The sequence below is a fragment of the Aotus nancymaae genome, unplaced genomic scaffold (assembly GCF_030222135.1).
Source record: "Aotus nancymaae isolate 86718 unplaced genomic scaffold, 86718_ANA_hifiasm-v0.15.2.pri h1tg000117l, whole genome shotgun sequence".
In the NCBI taxonomy this organism is placed as follows: domain Eukaryota; kingdom Metazoa; phylum Chordata; class Mammalia; order Primates; family Aotidae; genus Aotus; species Aotus nancymaae.
In genome coordinates this window covers 707,401-729,011 of record NW_026988532.1, presented here as the reverse complement: position 1 = coordinate 729,011, position 21,611 = coordinate 707,401, and the positions used below count along the sequence as shown (strand labels likewise).

The 21,611-nt window shown below is 35.7% G+C and overlaps 1 protein-coding gene across 4 annotated transcripts in view; it reads right to left on the bottom strand.

The window, feature by feature from the left end:
* SLC30A7 (solute carrier family 30 member 7) overlaps nt 1-21,611 on the bottom strand; it is a 141,608-nt gene that overhangs the window by 98,665 nt on the left and 21,332 nt on the right. For all 4 annotated transcript variants that reach the window (XR_010340631.1, XR_010340632.1, XM_064371093.1 and 1 more), the window contains exons 7-8: nt 21,442-21,492; nt 16,878-17,013 (exon numbers count right to left, since the gene is read on the bottom strand). Coding sequence is in view for 2 of the 4 variants with exons in the window: in XM_064371093.1 (XP_064227163.1) it covers nt 16,878-17,013; nt 21,442-21,492 (187 nt within the window). In the remaining 2 variants the exon portion in view is untranslated. The remainder of the gene's footprint in view (nt 1-16,877; nt 17,014-21,441; nt 21,493-21,611) is intronic.

Sequence of the window (21,611 nt, the reverse complement as noted above, 5' to 3'; positions counted from 1 at the left end):
CTCTGGCTGCCCTTAGTATTTTCTCCTTCATTTCAACCCTAATAAATCTGACGAGTATGTGCCTTGGGGGTGGTCTTCTTGAAGAATATCTTTGTGGTGTTCTCTGTATTACCTGGAGTTGAATATTACCCTGCCTTGCTAGGTTGGGAAAGTTTTCCTGAATGATATCCTGAAGAGTATTTTCCAACTTGGATTCGTTCTCTTCGTCACATTCAGGTACACCTATCAAACGTAAATTAGGTCTTTTCACATAGTCCCATATTTCCTGGAGACTTTGCTCATTCCTTTTTACCCTTTTTTCTCCAATCTTGACTTCTCATTTCATTTCACTGAGCTGGTCCTCAACTTCTGATATCCTTTCTTCTGCTTGATCAATTCGACTGTTTAAACTTGTGCATGCTTCGCGAAGTTCTCGTGTTGTGTTTTTTAGCTACATCAATTCACTTATATTCCTCTCTAAATTGTCCATTCTCGTTAACATTTCGTCAAACCTTTTTTCAAGGTTCTTAGTTTCTTTGCATTGGGTTAGAACAAGTTCTTTTAATTCACAGAAGTTTCTTATCACCCACCTTTTGAAACCTGCTTCTGTTATTGGAACACACTCGTTCTCCATTAAGCCTTGTTCCATTACTGATGAGGAATTGCGATCCCATGTAGAGGGAGAGGCATTCTGATTTTGAGTATTCTCTGCCTTTTTAGGCTGGTTTCTTCCCTTCATTATATATTTATCCCTCTGTCATCTTTGTAATTACTGACTTTCTAACTAGGTCTCTGAGCGGACGTCCAACTTGTTGATTCCCAGCGCCGAAATCTGAGCAATCCACTGCACTGGCCAAAACAGCGGTGTTAAGATTGATGGTGCTTTTCTGCCCGGGAATCTCCGGACTCTGCACCAAGAACTGCCACGCTAAGGCGCCAGCAAAACCGCCGCGCCGGCCACAAGAGTCGCCCTGGCGACCCGCGGGGCTCTTCCGCTGGGAATCTCTTGGTCCGTGAGCAACAAATATTCGTCTGAAAGTGTGGCGTCCTCTCGTTCTCTGCGCTTTCACTGAGAGCTACGAGCCCGAGCTGCTAGTGATCAGCCATCTTGGATCTCTCCTATTGTCTTTATTTTCATTGGTAACTCCCAAGACCTTAACTTTTAATTTGGGAGCACAGACTCCATTCCTCTGGAGTTCTTGTTTCCCAGCTTTTCACTTGAATAAAGCTGGATTCTGATCTCTTCGATTATTTCAGTTTACCACTTGCTTGGTTTCTGGAGAAAAAAACCCACACATTTCACAGAAGTCTACTGTGTTGATTGTTGCTGGGTTAGAGAACAGAAAAAGCACTTTGAGTGTGTTTTGTCCATAGAGACGGCCATTTGTCTTCTTTCCAATCTTTTGCTATCACAAATAAAGGCACAAAGAATGACTTTACAGATATGTTATTTTGTGTTTTTTTGCAAATTTGCCTTTGGGATACATTCCTAAAGGTAGGATTGCTTAATCAAAGGTATATGCATATTTAATTTTGCTAGACATTGCCAAATTTCTCTGAGTTAATACTATTCTGATTCCTATCAGCAAAATATGAGAGTGACTACTTTACCCAAAGCCTTGCCAAAATATTATGCAAAACTTTGGATATTTATCTACTTATAGGTGAGAAGTGGTGTCTCAATGTAATTTTAATTTCCATTTCTTCCTTGTAAGTTGGGCTGAACTACTTTTCTATGCTTAAAAGTTGTTTGTGCTCCCTGCCAGAGGATGCCACCAAGGAGGCATTGTTAAACCCTCTCTTTCCATTGCCATCATGTTGTAGTCTGAGTTTCCTAAAGAGCCCAAACAGCTGTGGAAGCTCTTCATTGTCATTGGAAGGTTGAGCTTTAAAACAAAGCTGAGGAGGATCTGAGGAGCCATTCTGGGCAATGTGGAACGCTCACAGACTGTGTGGCAATGGGAACACCCCAGGGTCTTTGGGTTTGTCACATATGCCACTCCAGGAGCTTTGGGGTTGTCACATATGCCACTGTGGAGGAGGTAGATGCACCCATGAATGCAAGGCCACACAAGATGGATGGAAGAGTTGTGGAACCAGAGAGCTATTTCAAGAGAAGACTCTCAAAGACCAGTGCCCGCTTAACTGTGAAAAAAATACTTGTTGCTGGCATTAAAGAGTACACTGAAGAACATCACCCAAGAGATTATTTTGAATAGTATGGAAAAACTGAAGTGACTGAAATCATGACTGACCAAGGCAGTGGCAAGAAAAAAGGCCTTGCCCTTTTAACCGTGACTGTAGATAAAATTGTTATTCAGAAACACCATACCTTGAATGGCTACAACGGTGAAGTTAAGTAAGCTCTGTCAGATCAAAAGATGGCTACTGCTTCATCTAGCCAAAGACGTCGAAGTACTTCTGGAAACTTTGGTGGTGGTTGGGGAGGTGGTTTTGGTGGGAATGACAATGTTGGCTGTGGTGGAAACTTCAATGGTCATGGTAGCTTTGTGCGGTAGCCATGGTGGTGGTGGATATGGTGGTAGGGGGATGGCTAAAACGGATTTTGCAATAATGGAAGCAAATTTGGAGGTGGTGAAAGTTACAATGATCTTGGCAATTACAACAGTCTTCAAATTCTAGATCCATGAAGGGAGGAAATTTTGGTGGTGAAAGATCTGGCCCCTATGGTGGTGGAGGCAAATTCTTTGCTAAACTATGAAACCAAGGTGGCTATGGCAGTTCCAGTAGCTGCAGTACCTATGGCAGTGGCAGAAGATATTAATTACTGTCAGAAAATAAAGCTTAGCAGGAGAGAAGAGCCAGAGAAGTGACAGGGAAGCTACGGGTTACAAGGGATTTGTGAATTCAGCCAAGCACAGTGTTGGCAGGGCCTAGCTGCTACAAAGAAGACATGTTTTAGAAACTATTTATGTGTATGGGCAAAAAAACTTGAGGACTATATTTGTGATCAATTGTATAACAATTAATAACAGATTATTCTAGTTTATGATCTGTGGAAAGTGTAAATCATTCTGCCAAAAGGCTTTAAAATAAATTTTTTTTGCATCCATGCAGTTGATTGCTAAATGTTATAGTCTGATCATGATGATGAATGTGTTTTTAAAAATTAATTAATTAATTACATTAAAGTTAAGTATTTCTTTTCCTGTAAACTAAATGAACTTATATTTCTGCCAAGTTTTCTATCAGGAAGTTGGTCTCTTAGTTAAATTACATTTTTATTTTTAGAAGCTCGCTCTCTATTAGAAAGGTTAGCCCATCATGAGCTAAGTGGCCAATATTTGCTCTAGTTTATTAAGTCTTGTGACTTTCCTTATGCTTTTTTCCTATGCCGAAGTTCTTCTTTTTTAAAATGTAGCTTAATTCATGAAACTTTTCTGTTACTGATTTTCTAGTTTTGAGCCACAGCTACCCCTTAATACTTTCATGCCACCATATATAATTCAGCCATGGCTTCTTTTAATACTGGCATGGTTTCATGTTTTACACTTTTTATTTTTTGGAATTTTTATAAATAGTATTTAAGGCTATGAGATCAGAATGAATCTACCAATTGTAGACATTTATTGAATGTCTACCATCTAAAAATTAAATCTATTTACATCTTCTTTTTTGACACTCTCGTTCGACACTCATTCACTTCAGTGTTTTCAAATATAATACATACAGATAATGACCAAATTTATATCTTGCTGCACTGACTTCTAAACTCTGGGACCTTATTTTTTATTGTATAGTTTAAATCTCTTTTGACATCTTTGACATTAAAAATTCAGTGTATCTGAAATTAAATTTGCTCTCCTTCTAACATTCCTAATGGTATCTCCATTATTCTGGCTCTTTTTTTTTAATACTTTAAGTTCTGGGGTACATGTATAGCACATACAGGTTTGTTACATAGGTATACATGTGCCATGGTGATTTGCTGCACCCATCAACCCATCATCTACATTAAGTATTTCTCCTAATGTTATCCCTCCCCTAACCCTCTGCCCCCAAACAGGATCTGGTATATGATGTTCCCCCTCCCTGTGTTCATGTGTTCTCACTGTTCAACTCTCACTTATAAGTAAGAACATGTGGTATTTGGTTTTCTGTTCCTGTGTTAGTTTGCTGAGAATGATGGTTTCCAGCTTCATCCACAACCCTGCAATGGACATGAACTCATCCTTTTTTATGGCTGCATAGTATTTCATGGTGTATGTGTGCCATATTTTCTTTATCCACTCTATCATTGATGGGCATTTGGGTTGGTTCCTATAAATACAACTTACAAGGGATATGAAGGACCTCTTCAAGGATAACTACAAACCACTGCTCAAGGAAATAAGAGATAACACAAACAAATGGAAAAACATTCCATGCTTATGGATAGGAAAAATATCATAAAAATGGCCATACTGCCCAAAGTAATTTATAGATTCAATGCTATCCCCATCAAGTTACCATTGACCTTCTTCACAGAATTAGAAAAAACTACTTTAAGTTGCATGTGGAACCAAGAAGGAGCCTGCACAGCCAAGACAATCCTAAGCAAAAAGAACAAAGCTGGAGGCATCATGCTATCTGACTTCAAACTATACTACGAGGCTACAGTAACCAAAACAGTATGGTACTGGTACTAAAACAGAGATATAGACCAATAGAACAGAACAGAGGCCTCAGAAATAACATCACACATCTACAACCATCTGATCTTTGACAAACCTGACAAAAACCAGCAATGGGGAAAGAATTCACTGTTTAATAAATGGTGTTGGGAAAACTTGCTAGCCATAGGCAGAAAACTGAAACTGGACCCCTTCCTTACTATACAAAAATTAACTCAACATGGATTAAAGACTTAAATGTAAGACCTAAAACCATAAAAAACCCTAGAAGAAAACTTAGACAGTACCATTCAGGACATAGCCATGGGCAAATATTTCATGACTAAAACACCAAAAGCAAAGGCAGCAACAGCCAAAATCGACAAATGGGATCTAACTAAACTTAAGAGCTTCTGCACAGCAAAAAAACTATCATCAGAGTGAACAGGCAACCTATAGGATGGGAGAAAATTTATATAATCTATCCATCTGACAAAGGGCTAATATCCAGAATCACAAGGAATTTAAACAAATTTACAAGAAAAAAACAACCCCCCTATCATAAAGTGGGCAAAGGATATGAACAGACACTTCTCAAAAGACATTTAGGTAGCCAACAAACATATGAAAAAAAGCTCATCATCGCTGGTCATTAGAGAAATGCAAATCAAAACCATAATAAGATACCATCTCACACCAGTTAGAAGGGCAATCATTAAAAAGTCAGGAAACAACAGATGCTGGAGAGGATGTGGAGAAATAGGAACACTTTTACACTGTTGGTGGGAGCGTAAATTGGTTCAACCATTGTGGAAGACAATGTGGCGATTCCTTAAGGATCCAGAACCAGAAATAGCATTTGACCCAGCAATCCCATTACTGGGTATATACACAAAAGATTATAAATCATTCTACTATAAAAACACATACACATGTATGTATACTGCAGCACTGTTCACAATAGCAAAGACTTGGAATCATGTTTACTTTTAAAGCACTAACCCATTGGAAATTTTTTCAGGTATATAGTGTAAGATAGAGCTCTAAATTTATCTTTTACCAAATAGCTATTCAGTTTTTAGGAAAGCTATCTTTTTCCCACTGATTTGAGGTGCTGCCTTTATCATTAGCAAACCACTATGTATACATAAACTGATTTCTGGATTTCCTAATCGGCTCCATTAGTCTTCTTGCTCTTTCAGGTACCTTATTTTAATTATAAAGGCTTTACATTTTACATCATCTTTTCCAGGATTTACTTGGCTATTCATCCTGTTTGCTTATTTTTCCTTATAAGCTTTAAAATCAATTTTTACTACCTCCTCCTCAGAATAAAAGGACCTATTGGCATTTTTATTAGAATATTTAAAAATTTTTATAAATAAACATAACATGCATTGACATGTTCATGATGCTGATTCTTTAAAAATGTCATAGTTGACAGAAAAGTAGTTCAAGTCTACTTTTGTTTTTTAAAGTTGTTTAAATTCCTCATGTAAATTTTACTAATTTAACCTCTACATTATCTTTGTTGTTGCTGCTGAAAACGTGTCTTCTCTTTAATTATATCTTTCAACGCGAATTTGCTTATATATAAAGAACATTGATTTTTGCATATCAATCTTATATATGTAACTTTGCTTAATTATCTGTCATAGTTTTCCCATCAACTTTCATGGGCTTTACAGACATATTATATTCTTTGTATTGAAAAAAAATCGTTCCAATTTTAAGTCTCCAATACTTTCTCTTGTCCAATGTTACCAGCTAATGATCACTAATACTATGTTAAATAGCAGAGGCAACAGAGATAATCCTTGTCTAGTTCCAGATTTTGGTAGTAATGCCTCTAGTGTTACATTTTAAGAAAGGGATTTAGGCTTTAGGGCAGTGATGCATATAATTTATCATGTTAAGGAATTATCTATTGATTTACACATGGCCATAAACATGAGAACAATAGACACCGTAGACTACTAGAGAGAGGAGGGAGTGGGGGATGGGTTGAAAAACTAACTGTTTGGTACTATACTCTGTACCTGGGTTCAACATACCCACGTAACAATCCTGCACATGTACCCCTTGTATCTAAAATAAAAGCTGAAATTACAAGGGAGAGACCAAGACAGAAACAGAGACTGAGAGACATTATTCCAGGTAGGAACTGTACTTTTAGTAGAGACAGGGTTTCACCATGTTGGCCAAGCTGGTCTCAAACTCCTGACCTCAGGTGATCCACCCGCCTCGGCCTCCCAAAGTGCTAGGATTACAGGCATGAGCCAATGTGCACAGCCATTAAAATTTTGTGGAAAAAGAATAATACTCTGATTTTTAAACTTCTTCCTTCATTTTAGCTTTTATACTCCAATAAAGTCAATGATGATATACAGTATTTCCTTAGAAAAACTACAGTTTAAATATAGCAACAAGAAAAGTAGTGGGGTTAGATTAAAAGCAGAAATCGCACACTCTGCTGCTTGTCCTTAGCTCTTCTTATTTGACATTTGGAGGAGGTTTTAGCTTTAAGGTAAAGGAAAAAATAATACAGTATGCATGATGTTTAAAAAGGAGCCAAATACATTTCAATGATGAAGTCTTGAATAACTGATTGGAAGATGGTAACTCAGAACACTTTAACTGAAGTCAAAGTGGCTCCTAATTTACAAATTGGTTATATTTTAGGGTATTTTTGAGTCGGCTGTTTGAAAATCACCAATTTCCCACAGGAAACAATGCAAAAAGCAGTCTGGTTCTACAGTGGGTATTTTAATAAGAGCATAGTACTAAATTCTGGTACTAAAGTATGGTAACTGAACAGTTAAAAACAAAACAAAACAACAAAAAAAACCAGTGAGTTTCAAATAAGAGCATGGAAAATACAGTATGTGATCCTAGTAACCAAAAAACCTGCTCCCTCTTCATTGGCCAGGAGATAACCTCACCTCTAATACTAGCAGTTACAACCTTTTGGAGGCATTGACAGCTAAGGCATATTTATGAATTGTGCATGTGTGTGTTTGTGTGTGTAGTAATGTAATGGCAGAGAGAGGAAATTAGTGCAGATCTTCCTTAAGTCAGGAATTTTTTAATATACTTAATGGTGGTTTATTGGTGGTTGTGAGAATTGAATTAATACTTGATACTGTATCTTCAGAACCTAAGGAAGTGTTGAGAACAAAGCAGATAGTTTAATAAAAACTACTGAATTTTTGCAAAATGATATTCTTACAAAATTCGGTTCTTAAGTTCAAAATTCTGTTTACCATTACTATGCTCATTGTGTTCCTTTCAGTATTATAAAACCCTCTGCCAGCCTTTCTTAACTAGAACCAATGAACACAGAAAATGATCTTAGTGATTATTTCTCGATTCCCCCAAGGACAGTACATAACTGTACTTACCTAGATACATAGGTAAGAAGTCAATAATTCCATACAAATTGAGCCTTTATAGTATTAGGGTGTTCTTTCCCGACTGAGAAAGGCTGTTAGACTAATCAGTATTTATAAATGTTCTATGATGGTTTTATATGTGATTAGAGAATACAATAACTATGCAATAATGTCCCATATGTTCAATTTTACAATATGGGTACATATTCAAGCAGTAAGTTAAAATCTTGGCAAACTGGTTACCTTTATCTTAGTACCCAAAAGTATAGTTCACAAATTATAACCACTTGAAAGGCAAACCACAAAGGAAATTGTTAGGGAACACCCAAAAGCAATTTTGAAAAAAGTAAAATCTCCACAATTTGTCATATGGTAACTTCATACATATTAAAAAAAAAATGCTTACTTTTGATTTAATACAGGACACAAATTTATTCTATTTTATTATATTTAAACTTGAAATCAACAAGATTTATTAAAATCAGTATAGGGCCCAAATCCTGTATTCATGAACAATGATAATCTCTTACAATTTAGAATTTCAAGTTTATAATTTTGTTTCCATTAATGCATATTCTTTCTATTTCATACCTCTGTTTATGACCATTGTCATTGCTAAAGTCTGTACCTTAGTTTGCCTCTTAAAAATTTGTTTCCTTTAAAATTAACATGCTATTTCAAAACGTTTTAGACCTAACAAAAAGACTTTCTTTTGGTTAAACAGCTTTTTTTTGTACTTATAAATGATTTTTATGGTTAAAAAAAAAAAGGAAAAAAAAAAGTACAAAGTACCACAGGATGGTAACTAGTGAGTTGCAGAAAATAGATTTAAAAAAAAAAAAAAATCTAGTAAGGCTTCAGAAATACTACACCAGTAACGAAGTATATTCCTGTGTCCTGCTTAGTTTTATAATTTTCCATCATACATAGGTACCCCCTTTTATTTACGTGAATAAAAAAAATCAAGCTACAGATCTATGTAAATGGCCTCATTTCTAAATTGCAGTGAGACTCAAAGCTACAACTAATTGCTTAGATTTCTGCATTCTAAGATATGAATTCATTTTATATCTCAACTCGCCTTAGGGAAAAAAGGAGCAGAACTACTCTGAAAGCTCTTACAGTAACTACATTTTCAGGAAATAAAAAAAATAAATCACACTCTTACATTATATTCATTCTCCTGTTTTTCACTGAGAAACAAAAGTCATCACAATGCAACTCAGTTTTACCCAAAAATTTATTATCACTCTTTGCCTGTGTTAGAAAGTGTTGGAAAAAAAAAAACCTGTCTTTTTCTAAGAAATCATTTTCCCTGTGGAAATGAAAATGGAACACTGGGCAACCTAGAAGGGATAGACATATATTTCCATGGCACGTTTTCAACTGAGCAACAGTAGACCCAGAAAATATATAGAGTGCCACGATTTCTTTTGCTATTGATGAACTGTAAATACTGAATATATAAAAATTAATGGTAGGGAAAAATACTTCTTTATACTCTATTCAGTTGATTTTTCAAAGAGTTTTCACTATTTCCTAAAATCAGGCAAATTTTTACCAATTTGAAAAACATCTCAGAGTGATCTCCTTGCAAATAGTTCATTATCAGCTGTACATTTAAATAAACTCAGTTTGCTTTCATTTTTAAATGAAAAAAAGACTGAACTGGAATTTCTTCACTTTGTACTTTGGAGCTACTTTTTAACTGATTTCAATTTAAAAAGTTACACTTTTTTAAGGTCTAAGTCAAAAATATTGACTTCCCGTAGAGAAATTAGGCAAGAAACATAATTTTAAAATTACACTACCCAGAGAGAGCCAATTAACACTCAGGGAAATACATTATATATATATGAATGCTAATTGGGATTTGGTGTGTACACGTGCACACACACACACTCTCTCTTTCTAGTTTATCCCTCATACATGTAAAGATAAATGAATAGTTTAGACACAGACCTTTTACAAGAATGAATTTTTCTGATGTGTTAGTCTGTGTCTTGTCATTTATTACCATTTAATGTAAGCCTCTGCTGACAATCATCCAACACTTAATACTGATTTAAAATAATGACTATATTATTATCTTTCATCTGAAACCTGGGAAAGCTCTCTGATGCTGACCAAGCGTTAACAATCTACATACAGAACTTAAAAGTGTTTTAAAAATATGCCTAAAAAAGATTGTAAAGAAATACTGCTAACAATGGTTATGCGACCTCTGCATGTTGTGATCCTAGTTTTTCTTTACTTTATATGCTTTCCAGTATTTTCAAAATTTTGGACCATATTTTATAATCAGAAAACTATTAAAATTTTTCTGACCAAAAATCTAATTTCATGTGCATAATACAAACAAAAGTATTATGAAAAACAAACTAAAATACAACAAAAGAATCTCAGAATAAAAGAAAAAATCCAAAAGAAAATCCACAAAAATACTAACATGAGTCTCTTACGGTAATTTTTTCCTTATCTTTTTCTATATTATACCAAGTTTCTTTGTCAAAATAATTATCTCCATAATTGAAAAAGACTACTTTTAAATATGCAATTTCATTAAATCCTCAGCCTCTTCTCTAAATAGCCATATAGCATGTTCATGCTCTACCTGAAAACTGACCATCAGCGGAGGGCACTGCCTTCCCTAGAGCACTATTAAGAAGCGCTGTTTTCTCTCCTGCACTCCAGTACCGTTGGGGCTTGTGGTGAGGCAGATGTCCTTCTTGCTTGTCATTACCACTATTTATCACAGTGCCTCCTACTTCTTCCCTCCAGCACAGTTTCCTTAAGGCTGTGCCAGCAGATTATTCCACACTCTACCTATCTTGATTACCAGGGTTACAATTCTTAATTGTCCCCCTTCAGTCACTGAAAAATTTGGTAATGGACTTATTATCTTTCCACCTCTACTCTTTTCATTATTCTTGATTTAAATTAACAATCCACCCAACATCTGGTAAGCTAAGCTTATCTTCTGCCCCTATAATCACACTTTAGGCCTTAAGATCTCAATCCCAAGCATTTTATAATCTGAACAACCCTTCCTATTTCTGGATCACTTCCCCTAATACCTCTACTCTTAATACTTCTTCCCAAACAGGGAAGATAGGGTCAGTGGATTAGACTGACTGTATCTTAGACCACTAAGTAGATGAGACCACTGAACCTAACACCTTTTTTTAAAGCATGTATCAATTACCTTTAAATCTTAATTGCTCACCACTCTAATCCCTGCCTTGCCCCTTTCTCACTGTCAGTACTCACCTGACAAAACCCCAAACCTGTTAAATCCAACTCTCTGTCTATTCCATAACTCTTACCAAGTAGCTGAACAAGACTGAAGAAAAACATACAACTATTCTGGTTGTTTTTACTTTAAGTTCATGACCACAGACCTCAAAATGGGCCCTCTGTGCTGCCAGGCAATCACACTGCTCCCTTTCACAGCACAAGGCTTTGAAAGGGAGTTGACTAGTTGCTATCTCCATTTCCTCCCCTCCCATTCTCTCTTGAAGCTACTCTGTCTGATCAGGCTTTCATTCTCATCGCCCTTCTTAGTCCCAGTAGCGTTTAGCAGCGTTGATTAATCCTTCCTGTTTAGCAGGTTTCTTTACAAGGCTTCTAAAACAACATATGGTTGTATCTTTCTTCCCACCTCGCTGGCCACTCCACTTGGTTGCATCTGCCTCCTGAGCCCAAGGGCTCAGTTCTCAGGACTCCTATCCTCTGTCAATACTCGGTCTCTGAGCAAACTGTGTATTAAATATGACTTTAAATAACATATATAATCTGATGACACCCAAATTTCTATCTTCCACCCCAACCTGCTCCCTGAACTCTAGAGATATAAGCATGTATCTACCACTCTCTGCCCTGCTCATTGCGCTCCAGTTGCACTGCCCTTCTGGTCGTTCCTCGTAACTGGCATATCCTGCCTCAATGTTTATACTTGAAGTTCCCTCAACAGGGATATTCTTCCTCTGAACAGTCCCACGTCCCTCTCCTCCACCATTTAGTCTCTGGTTGGCTATTATCCTATGCAGAAGACTTTCCAAGCCCTTCTAAAATAGCATCTTCTTATCCGACTCTATAGCATCTGTCACACACTGACAGTCCACTATTTATTTGCATGTTCATTTGCTTTACTGGCTGTCTCCCTATTAAAATGTAAGATCCATGAGGGCAGGCTATTTGCCCATGTTGTTTACTGTCTGGCAAAGTGGGTACTAAAACATTTGTTGAATTTTAAGATATATGAAACTTTTCTGTTATCTCCAAAGGGTGGGATTATAAGAACCTTTCAACAGGTAAGTTATACCTTTCAGTAATGTTTGAAATGTTTACAAGAAGCATGTTGATATAGTTTAGATATGTGTGCCTGCCCAAATCTCATGTTGAATTGCAATCCCCAGTGCTGGAGGTGGGGCCTGGTGGGAGGTGTTTGGATCATGGGGACAGATCCCTCATGGCTTGGTGCTTGTGTTTACAATAGTTAGTGAGTTCTTTCGAGATTTAGTCATTTAAAAATGTGTGGCATCTTTCCCTCATATCTATTTCTTTCTCTCTCTCTCTCTCTCTCTCACCACGCTACATGCCTGCTCTGCCTTCACCTTCCGCCATGACTGTAAGCTTCCTGAGGCCTCCCCAGGAGCTGAGCAGATGCCAGCACTATGCTTTCTGTAAAGCCTGAAGAACAGTGAGCCAATGAAACCTCTCTTCTTTATAGATTACCAAGTCTCAGGTATATCCTTCTAGCAATGCAAGAACTGACTAATACACATGTATTACTTTGGTTATCAGGGAAAAAAAGAGCAAATAATAAAAATATTAAAGCTTAACAATAAAAAAAAAGGAATCCAATTATATGACCTGAAACTATGTATTTATGTAAGTTACAGAGAAGTTTATAAGTAGGTCAGTAGGACCTAGACAAGGATGACAAATAAGTTTTACCTTGGAAGTCAGCTGTAGTTGGCTGGTTGTGGTTGCTTGAAGCACTATATTGAAAGGGACCCTGAAGCTAAATCAGTTTTAGCAGGCAGAAGTACCATAATGAGAGATATTTTCCAGGAAAACAGAAGGAGTGGGAATAGTGGCATTCATGCTAGATGAATTCCTATGCCAGATGAATGCCACTCCATGACGTTAAATCCAGGTGCAGACTATTTTCAACACTTTCTTTTCAGTTGGCTGCTCCCAAGAATGCCTATTTGTACACTCTTTGTCTACTTGAAATTTCCATATAAATGTAAGACATCTCAAACTTACATCCAAGACAGAACTTCTGATCTATAGTCCCCTTCAAAAACAAAAACATTACCTTTCTCCCAGTCCCCTCTCTTTCAGCAATGACACCTCATTCACTCAGTTGCCCAGATAAAAACTCTAGAGACTATCCTTAATTCCCTTCTTTCACTCAACCCTGACCCATACATTCATATTCTCAAGCAAATCTTGTTAGCTGTACCCCAAAGCATTTTCTAACTTTATCTGTGTCTCTCCAGATCTAAGGTTAGTACCTAAGACCAAGCCACCATGGCCTCTCATCTTGTCCACTTTAATCTAATAGCCTTCTAGCTGGTCTGCCTGTTCTCACTTGTACCCCCTTATAATCTATTATCCACATGACAGCCAAAATCATTTTTTAAAATGAATATCAAATAATGTCACATCCTTATTGTGTCCCATTGCACTTGTAAAAAATCCAAACTCTTGACTCAGGTAATCTTCCCCAGCCTATTTCTCCAACTTTACCTCAAACCACTCTCCTCTTACTCCCTATGCTTCAGGCATACTGGCCTCCTTTCAGTATCAAAGCTGTTTTCACCACAAGGCCTTTCTACCAACTGATCCCTAGACTAGAATGTTCTTCCTCTGACAAGTTTTTCTTATGACAATAAGATCTCAGGTTAAAGGTCCCTTCTTCAGAAGTCTTCCAGATCTACTCAATTTAAAGTAGGACTCAATCACTATCATATAATCATATCTTAAATCTATACAATACAAATAACTATTTGACATCTGAGCACTGTAATTTATTAATTTGTTTGTTGTCTCACTCCCCTATCACAATATAGGATCAAGACAGTGAAGATCTTGTCTTTTTAAGATTAAGTAGGTGAGAGGGCCTACTTAATAAATATTTGGTGAAGATAATTTGTGCTGTTTTCTTAATGTGTGTTATATTCAGTAAAACAAGTTTCTCTTGTGGTGTCTGTGTGTGTTTATTTAGTTAAATTAGAGAAATAAATGAATGAGAACAGAATTAAGAATTCCCAATTCGGAATTAACGTAATTCTCTGAAGTTGAAAAAGACCCACAAATTTATTTTGATTCAAATTCAAACTGTACCAACTTTTTTTTTTTTTTCCCAGGGAGAATTAGGTGCTGACTTTAAAACAATGAAAATCCATTTGCCTTAATGGAGCTCCAGAGTGATAATAAACAGGCTATAGCAAGTAAATGCCATGAAAAGGGTACTACAGTAGAATGTGCTATAGGTACACTTAACTCAGCCTGGGAGGTAGAGCATCAGGAAATGCTTCCCAAAGAAGTGCCATTTAAAATGAATCTGATCTAAAGGATGAGTAGTTGTGATACATACATGTGTGTTGGTGGGAAGGGGTGGGGGTGGGGCAAGGAAGACATGAAGTATAAGGGTATTTTAAACAGAGGAAATATGAGCAAAGCCCAGAATCCAGAGAACTGATAATATACTCAGGGAACTAAAAATAATTTACTGTGGCTGAAGAGCAAAGTATGAACTGAGAAGTACTGAGAGAGACCAAGGAAGTCAACAAGAGTAAGATCATGAAGACCTATTAAGGAGTTCGGACTTTATCCTAAGGGTAAGAGTCATCAGAGGATTTAAGTAATTTTTATATGTAACATAACCCTCATTAATAAAAGATAATTTTAGCCAATGCGAAGTGTTTAGAGGGAGACAGAGAGGTCAATGTGGAGATTGCTACAGTTTTCCAGGCAAGACATAATTTTAGCCAGAATTAGCGTAGTAAGAGTGGAGACACAAGTGAATATTAAGATCTTACTCTGAGAAGTATTTAAGCAATTAGGTGAACACTAAAAGCGCAAATAAAGAGGTATAGTTGTAACAGTGATTAAATTACCAAAAGTCAGATTTCACAGAATATGGGACATCTAAGCTGAACTTTCAAGAAGTACAGTAAGATTTCCAAAGAAAAAAAGGTATTTCAAACTGTATGAAATCCATTTTTTTCCTTTTTATATAGAGGCAGGCTCTCACTCTGTCACCCAGGCTGGAATCCAGTGGCACCATCATAGCTAACTGCAGCCTTAAACTCCCGGGCTCAAGAGATCCTCCTGCCTCAGCCTCCCAAGTAGCTGCAACTGTAAGTACACAACCACCATGCCCAGCTAATTTTTAAATTTTTTTGTAGAGACATGATCTCACTATGTTGCCCACGCTGGTCTTATACTCTCCTGGTCTCAAACAATCCTCTTGTCTCAGCCTCCCAAAGGGCTGGGATTATAGTTGTAAGCCACTATGCTGAGCCTATAACAGACTTTTATATAGCAGGGTTATTTCATTGTTCAAATAATTTGAAAAAATTAAAAAATAATCTGTGTGTTTAAAATATCTTATTTTTTTAGGCAGAAACTCTTTAAAAATCTCCATTTATGACTAATTGTACATTATGATTCCATCACACTCTATTAATCGATTCTAATAAACTACCAGCTATAAGAATCATGAGGGTCTGGTCTCTAGCAGCTCTCTGATATCATTACAAAAAAGTTTTCTTGACAGTAAAATCACAACAAAAAAATAAAAACAGTTAAGACATATACAGTATATATGTACATTTCTAAATAACTGAAGACTTTAAAATAATTGGAACATATTGTCTTATCATTATGATAAAAATTAAACCAACAATAAAATGTATCTCAGGGTGAGTTAAACTTAAAAGATAACAACCATATAATCTAATTCAACAAACATTTATTGAGAACTTATACACCTTCCCAAGTCTATCTTTTACATTGGCACTAGAGTAGGCAATAGAAAGATATAGAGCTAGGAGACAGATGCTTCCTCAAAAATCTTGTAAGCCAGATAGGAAGACAGACATAATTCATTTCAGGAAGCATTTTTACAAGACTTCTGCAATGATAATGTGACTTTATGAATAAAAATTGTTCTAGTAGAGACTTTGATATTCTTTTACATTTAATAATGTCAGATGCAGATGTCAAAGGAATAATACACTAACTATAGTGAATATATTTTATATTTCCATAATTTTATTCTATAGATGTAATGTTGGATTCAAGAAAATTACTACTGATTTGAACTATGACCAAAAAGTTTAACTGCCAAGTATCAAAAAGAAACAGACTGTAGGTAAGAAATACATGGCAAACACAGAAAACATATGAAGATTAAAAGAGAATCTGGCTGGGTGCAATGGCTCATGCCTGTAATCCCAGCATTTTGGGGGGCTGAGGTAGGTGGATTACCTGAGTTCAGGAGTTCAAGACCATCCTGGCCAACATGGTGAAACCCCATCTGTACTAAAAATACCAAAATTAGCCAGGCAGTAATGTACAGCTGGTGGCAGGTGGCTGTAATCCCAGATAGTAAGGAGGCTGATGCAGGAGAATTGCTTGAACCCGGGAGGCGGAGATGGCTGTGAGCTGAGATTGCGCCACTGCACTCCAGCCTGGGCAACACAGCGAGACTCCGTTTCAAAAAAAAAAAAGAAAAGAAAAGAGAATCTACGTAGGAATTTCATAAAAAGCAAAGGAAAACAACATAATTATTTGTATTTTAGATCTGTAATTTAAGTAACATATTTATCTCCTAGTTCTTATTTTAATACTTGAATGTAACAATAACACTTACCTTACAACTATAAGAATGGCTATAAGTATTGAACAGATAGGATCTGCTATCATCAGACCAAAATTTTGCATCATGATGGCAGAAGCAATTACACCAATACTTCCAAGTGTATCTGCTAGGATATGTAAAAATACACCTAGAAATAAACCATAATAAAAATCAAAACAGTATCTTTTGATTAATTTGAAATACAAATATATCCTAGAACTGTACTCTTAATTTTATATATAAAAAACTAGATATCAATTTTAAAAGTAAGTAAGTATGTATATTCACTGTTTAGTAACCATGTAATATAATAGTACATTTTTGAATTAAAATCATTTTTCTGTTTCAAATCAACAAGGGTTAAAATATCTGACTGGTAAATTATACTTGTTCTTAATGGTATAAATGAAGTAGAGAAGCAAGGTGATTTTAAAAATTGTTTGTGAACATTCACCTCTGGCTAAAAGGTTTCCAAAAGTTAGTAATTTGTTAGGGGAAGGAAACTGCATTAGGCTAAAAGAACTGGTCAAGAAAACATTTTAACTATAGATATACGTACCTACAGAGCCCTCTGCTGGTGATTAGAATTATTACCATTTGGGACTACAATTGCCTATAAACCGTAACTCTACTTATCCTGTTATTATCCTAAAAGCTCTACCTAAATTGGTTACATACTACACTCAAAGGTGATGTGAAAGAAGGCAGAGATTTGAATACTTTAAAATAAATATAAAATACAAGTTGAACTTTTAATAATTAAATATTAATTTGGTAAAATACTGATGTTATACTGATATTCTAAGAACTTAAACATATTAACATTTAGTAAGTCAAAGTTACCCAGAAAACCATTTAAATTGTCAGGAAGTAAGATTTATGTACAATATTTTCTGAGAAAACTCAACTAAGACAAATTATTTAGATCTTTAATGCAAAATTTCTATATAGCAAAACACTCTCTTAAACTTCAACCATGTCTTGCTAAAATTAGAACATTCTTCAACACCATCATCTGCCCTATCTGAAAAGAAAAAGTCAATGCATAAAAAGCACATACTTATTTGAGAAATAATTTTTCCTTTTTATTATTTGCTGCACAATAAAGGGTAAACTATAATTATTATTATTATTTCAAACAAAACAACAAGTTTTGCTCTTGTTGCCCAGGCTGGAGTGCAATGGCACAATCTCAGTTCACTGCAACCTCTGCCTCCCAGGTTCAAGCGATTCTCCTGCCTCAGCCTCCAGAGTAGCTGGGATTAGAGGTGTGCACCACCATGCCCAGCTAATTTTGTATTTTTAGTAGAGACGGGGTTTCTCCATGTTGGTCAGGCTGGTCTCGAACTCCCGACCTCAGCTGATCCCCTGCCTCGGCAGCCCAAAGTGCTGGGATTACAGACATGAGCCACCACACCTGGCCTGACTATAATCATTTTTAGGTATAGAAACACAAACTTACTTAAACTCAAATTTTCTCATAATTTAAAAATTGACTGGTAATGAGTCAAATCAAATCTTGTGTTCTGGGAAATTATACTTCATATTTTCTGCCACTGATGGAAATTTGTATGAAATATTACATTAAATATAAATCATCCCTCACTACCTACATATAACTTTTCATTTATATACAGTTTGACTCATGAGGACTGTTCTTCAAAAAGAACTGTTCTTTAAGAACAGCTCTCAGCCGGGTGTGGTGGCTCATGCCTGTAATCCCAGCACTTTGGGAAGCCGAGGCGGGTGGATCACTTGAGGTCAGGAGTTCGAAACCAGCCTGTCCAACATGGCGAAACCCCGTCTCTATTAAAAATACAAAATTAGCCGGGCATGGTGGTGCATGCCTGTAATCCTAGCTACTCGAGAGGCTGAGGCAGGAGAATCGCTTGAACCTGGGAGGCGGAGGTTGTAGTGAGCCAAGATCGTGCCACTGCACTCCAGCCTGGGCAACAAGAGCAAAACTCCATCTCAAAAAAGAAAAAAAAGAAAAAACAACTCTCTTAAAAACTCTTCCAAAACAAAAGAATTTAGTCAGATATACTTATAGAATATTCAGTTCCTATCAGCTATTTCAAACAGCAATGATTTATGTACAATATTTCCTGAAAAAAAAAAACTAAGACAAATTACTCAACATTTAGATCTTCAATACAAAATTTCTATATTGCAAAACATTCTTAAACTTCAACCATGCCTTACTAAAAATAGAACATTCTTCAACACCATCATCTGCCCTATCTGAAAAGAAAAAGTTAATGCAAAAAAAGCACGTATCTACTGGAGAAATAGGTTAATAATGTTGGGCCACTTTACTTTTAAAACTAGACCTGGAAAAAAAAATACATATCAAAGGAGATTGAAGGTCACTAATTACAAACTCCAATATATGACACATGCTTTTAAACCTTTATATGCTTTAATCAGTGTTTTGGTAGAATAAAAAATGAAAATAACTCTAAATACAAAAGGAAAAAGAAAATAATGATTTGTTCCTGATTTTCCTTAGACTTGAAAGTCCCCTGCTACAATTTATTTGCTAACCTGAAAACTGATTTTATTAGTAAGTGTCATTAAAACTACCTAAGCCCTTCTTACTATATAAACTATTTAAGAAGAAAAATCGCTAAGAAAGAAATATAAACTAGGATGTTTAACTTATTCAAAGTTAAAAGCCTTAGACGACATGGTAAGGATACTGATAATCTAACTCCCCAAGAACTTAGTAAGCTAGGGGTCAAGATGTAGCAAATAATTGAAAAATTTAGTTAATTCAAGTTTTTCATGCATGAGTATCTATCTACCTGGTCGTTTTACAATAAGTTTTAATACCAGGTACATATCTCTGTTCTTCAGCTATTTACTGGGCTCTTCAGCCACCATTAACTGATGAATATTCAGAAAATATAAACTTATTTTCATAATAACTTATATAAAAGAAGATTAGGAAGGCAAATCTATTTCCTTCCTCCAACTTGTGATGATTTTCAAAATTAAATTCTTACTATCAAGGCTAATTTACAGTACTGGATATAGATGCATCAAATATGCATGATTATAAGCTATTTCAGCAAATGTTATTCTAAAACAATTCCATATATTTTGTAAATGGAAAACTTGTGACTGGAAGACACATTTAAGCCTTCTGAAAATAAATTTCTCAGTATGAAGGAATATATTCACAGTGAAAAAATAAAAAACAAGAGTGATATGAAGAAATAATGGTGCAGTTGAGATGGAATCAGAAACCAATCAGAGAAGTCAGACTGAAGTCAAAAGTTAATAAAGGCAAGAAGATAGCAGAAAATTAGGAAACTCTGACAATAAAGTCTAAATAGAAACCCAGAGCCAGAGACTGCTTCATAAGCCAACCCCCCCCGCAAAAAAACTATTATAATTCATAGACAGGATTGATTTTCTCTGGCTTGTATAACTTTGCAATATACAATTTTACACAACATGTAAGCTCTTTTTATTAGTTATTAGCTATGGATGGCCCACAAATATGATGGAGTTCTCACTTAGCATTAGATTTTTAGCTCTAAATTTTCCCACAACATAAAAATATATTAAATATAAGAGACAAAAACTAAAAAACAAACAAGAAAAACACACACACACACACACAAAAATATATATATTAAATATTATTCTTGGAAAAACTATGTAATAATCTTATAAAGGCAAACATACGACTACAGACAGTCCTCGACTTAAAATGATCAGCTATGACTTTTCGACTTCACGATAGTGCGAAAGCAATATGCATTCAGTAGAAATTGTACTTCAAATTTTGAATTTTGGTCTTTTCCTGGGCTAGCAATAATGTGCTATGATCATCTCTCATGATGCTGAGTAGCAACAGCAGGCTCCCAGTCAGCCATGTGATCGCAAGAGTAAACAACCGATATTAAACTTCACAGTAGACTGTATTCAATAAAGTACATGAGATATTCAACACTTTATTACAAAATAGGCTTTGTGTTAAATGATTTTGCCCAACTGTAGGCAGATGCCAAGTGTTGTGAGCACATTTAAGGTAGGCAAGGCAAAACTACTATGTTCAATAGGTTAGGTGTATTAAATGCATTTTCAACCTAAAACATCTTTAACTTACCACAGGTTTATTAGGCCATAATTCCACAGTAAATCAAGAAGATCTATACAACGTTTACAGTCACAGGCGTGGCCATTACTTATATTTAAGCAGAATAGTTTCTGAATCTTTTTGAGATGGAAGTCTCACACGTTACCCAAGGTGGTCTCAAACTCTTGGGCGCAAGCAATTCTCCCACCTGAGCCTCGTGAGTAGCTGGGATTGTGGGCACATGCCAACTGTACCCAGCTCAATATTTTGCTTTTCTTATTAATCAGAGAAAACAGTCAAGTGAGAATTAAAAGAATGTCTGCTAATATATCTACTAGTATATTTAAAAAGATCACCAGAAAGGCTAACATCTAAACACAAACACTATGTTACATATTTTTCTTAAAGGAAAACTTCAGACAACTAAAACTTCAAAAACTATAAAAGCAGTTTCAAAAAACTAAGAAACATAAAAATTGCTTGTCATACCTTGTAAAATCTGTCTGCTGGGTCCTGTTGTTTCTTTTAAGGAGGGGCCATCTGTAGAGAATTAAGTTATTTTAAAACATGTTTTCAATTCCCCATTCAAATTTTTACAACTTGGAGTCCTTTTCATTCAAAGGTATCATCAGGAATGCATGCCTATATAGTCATATCAA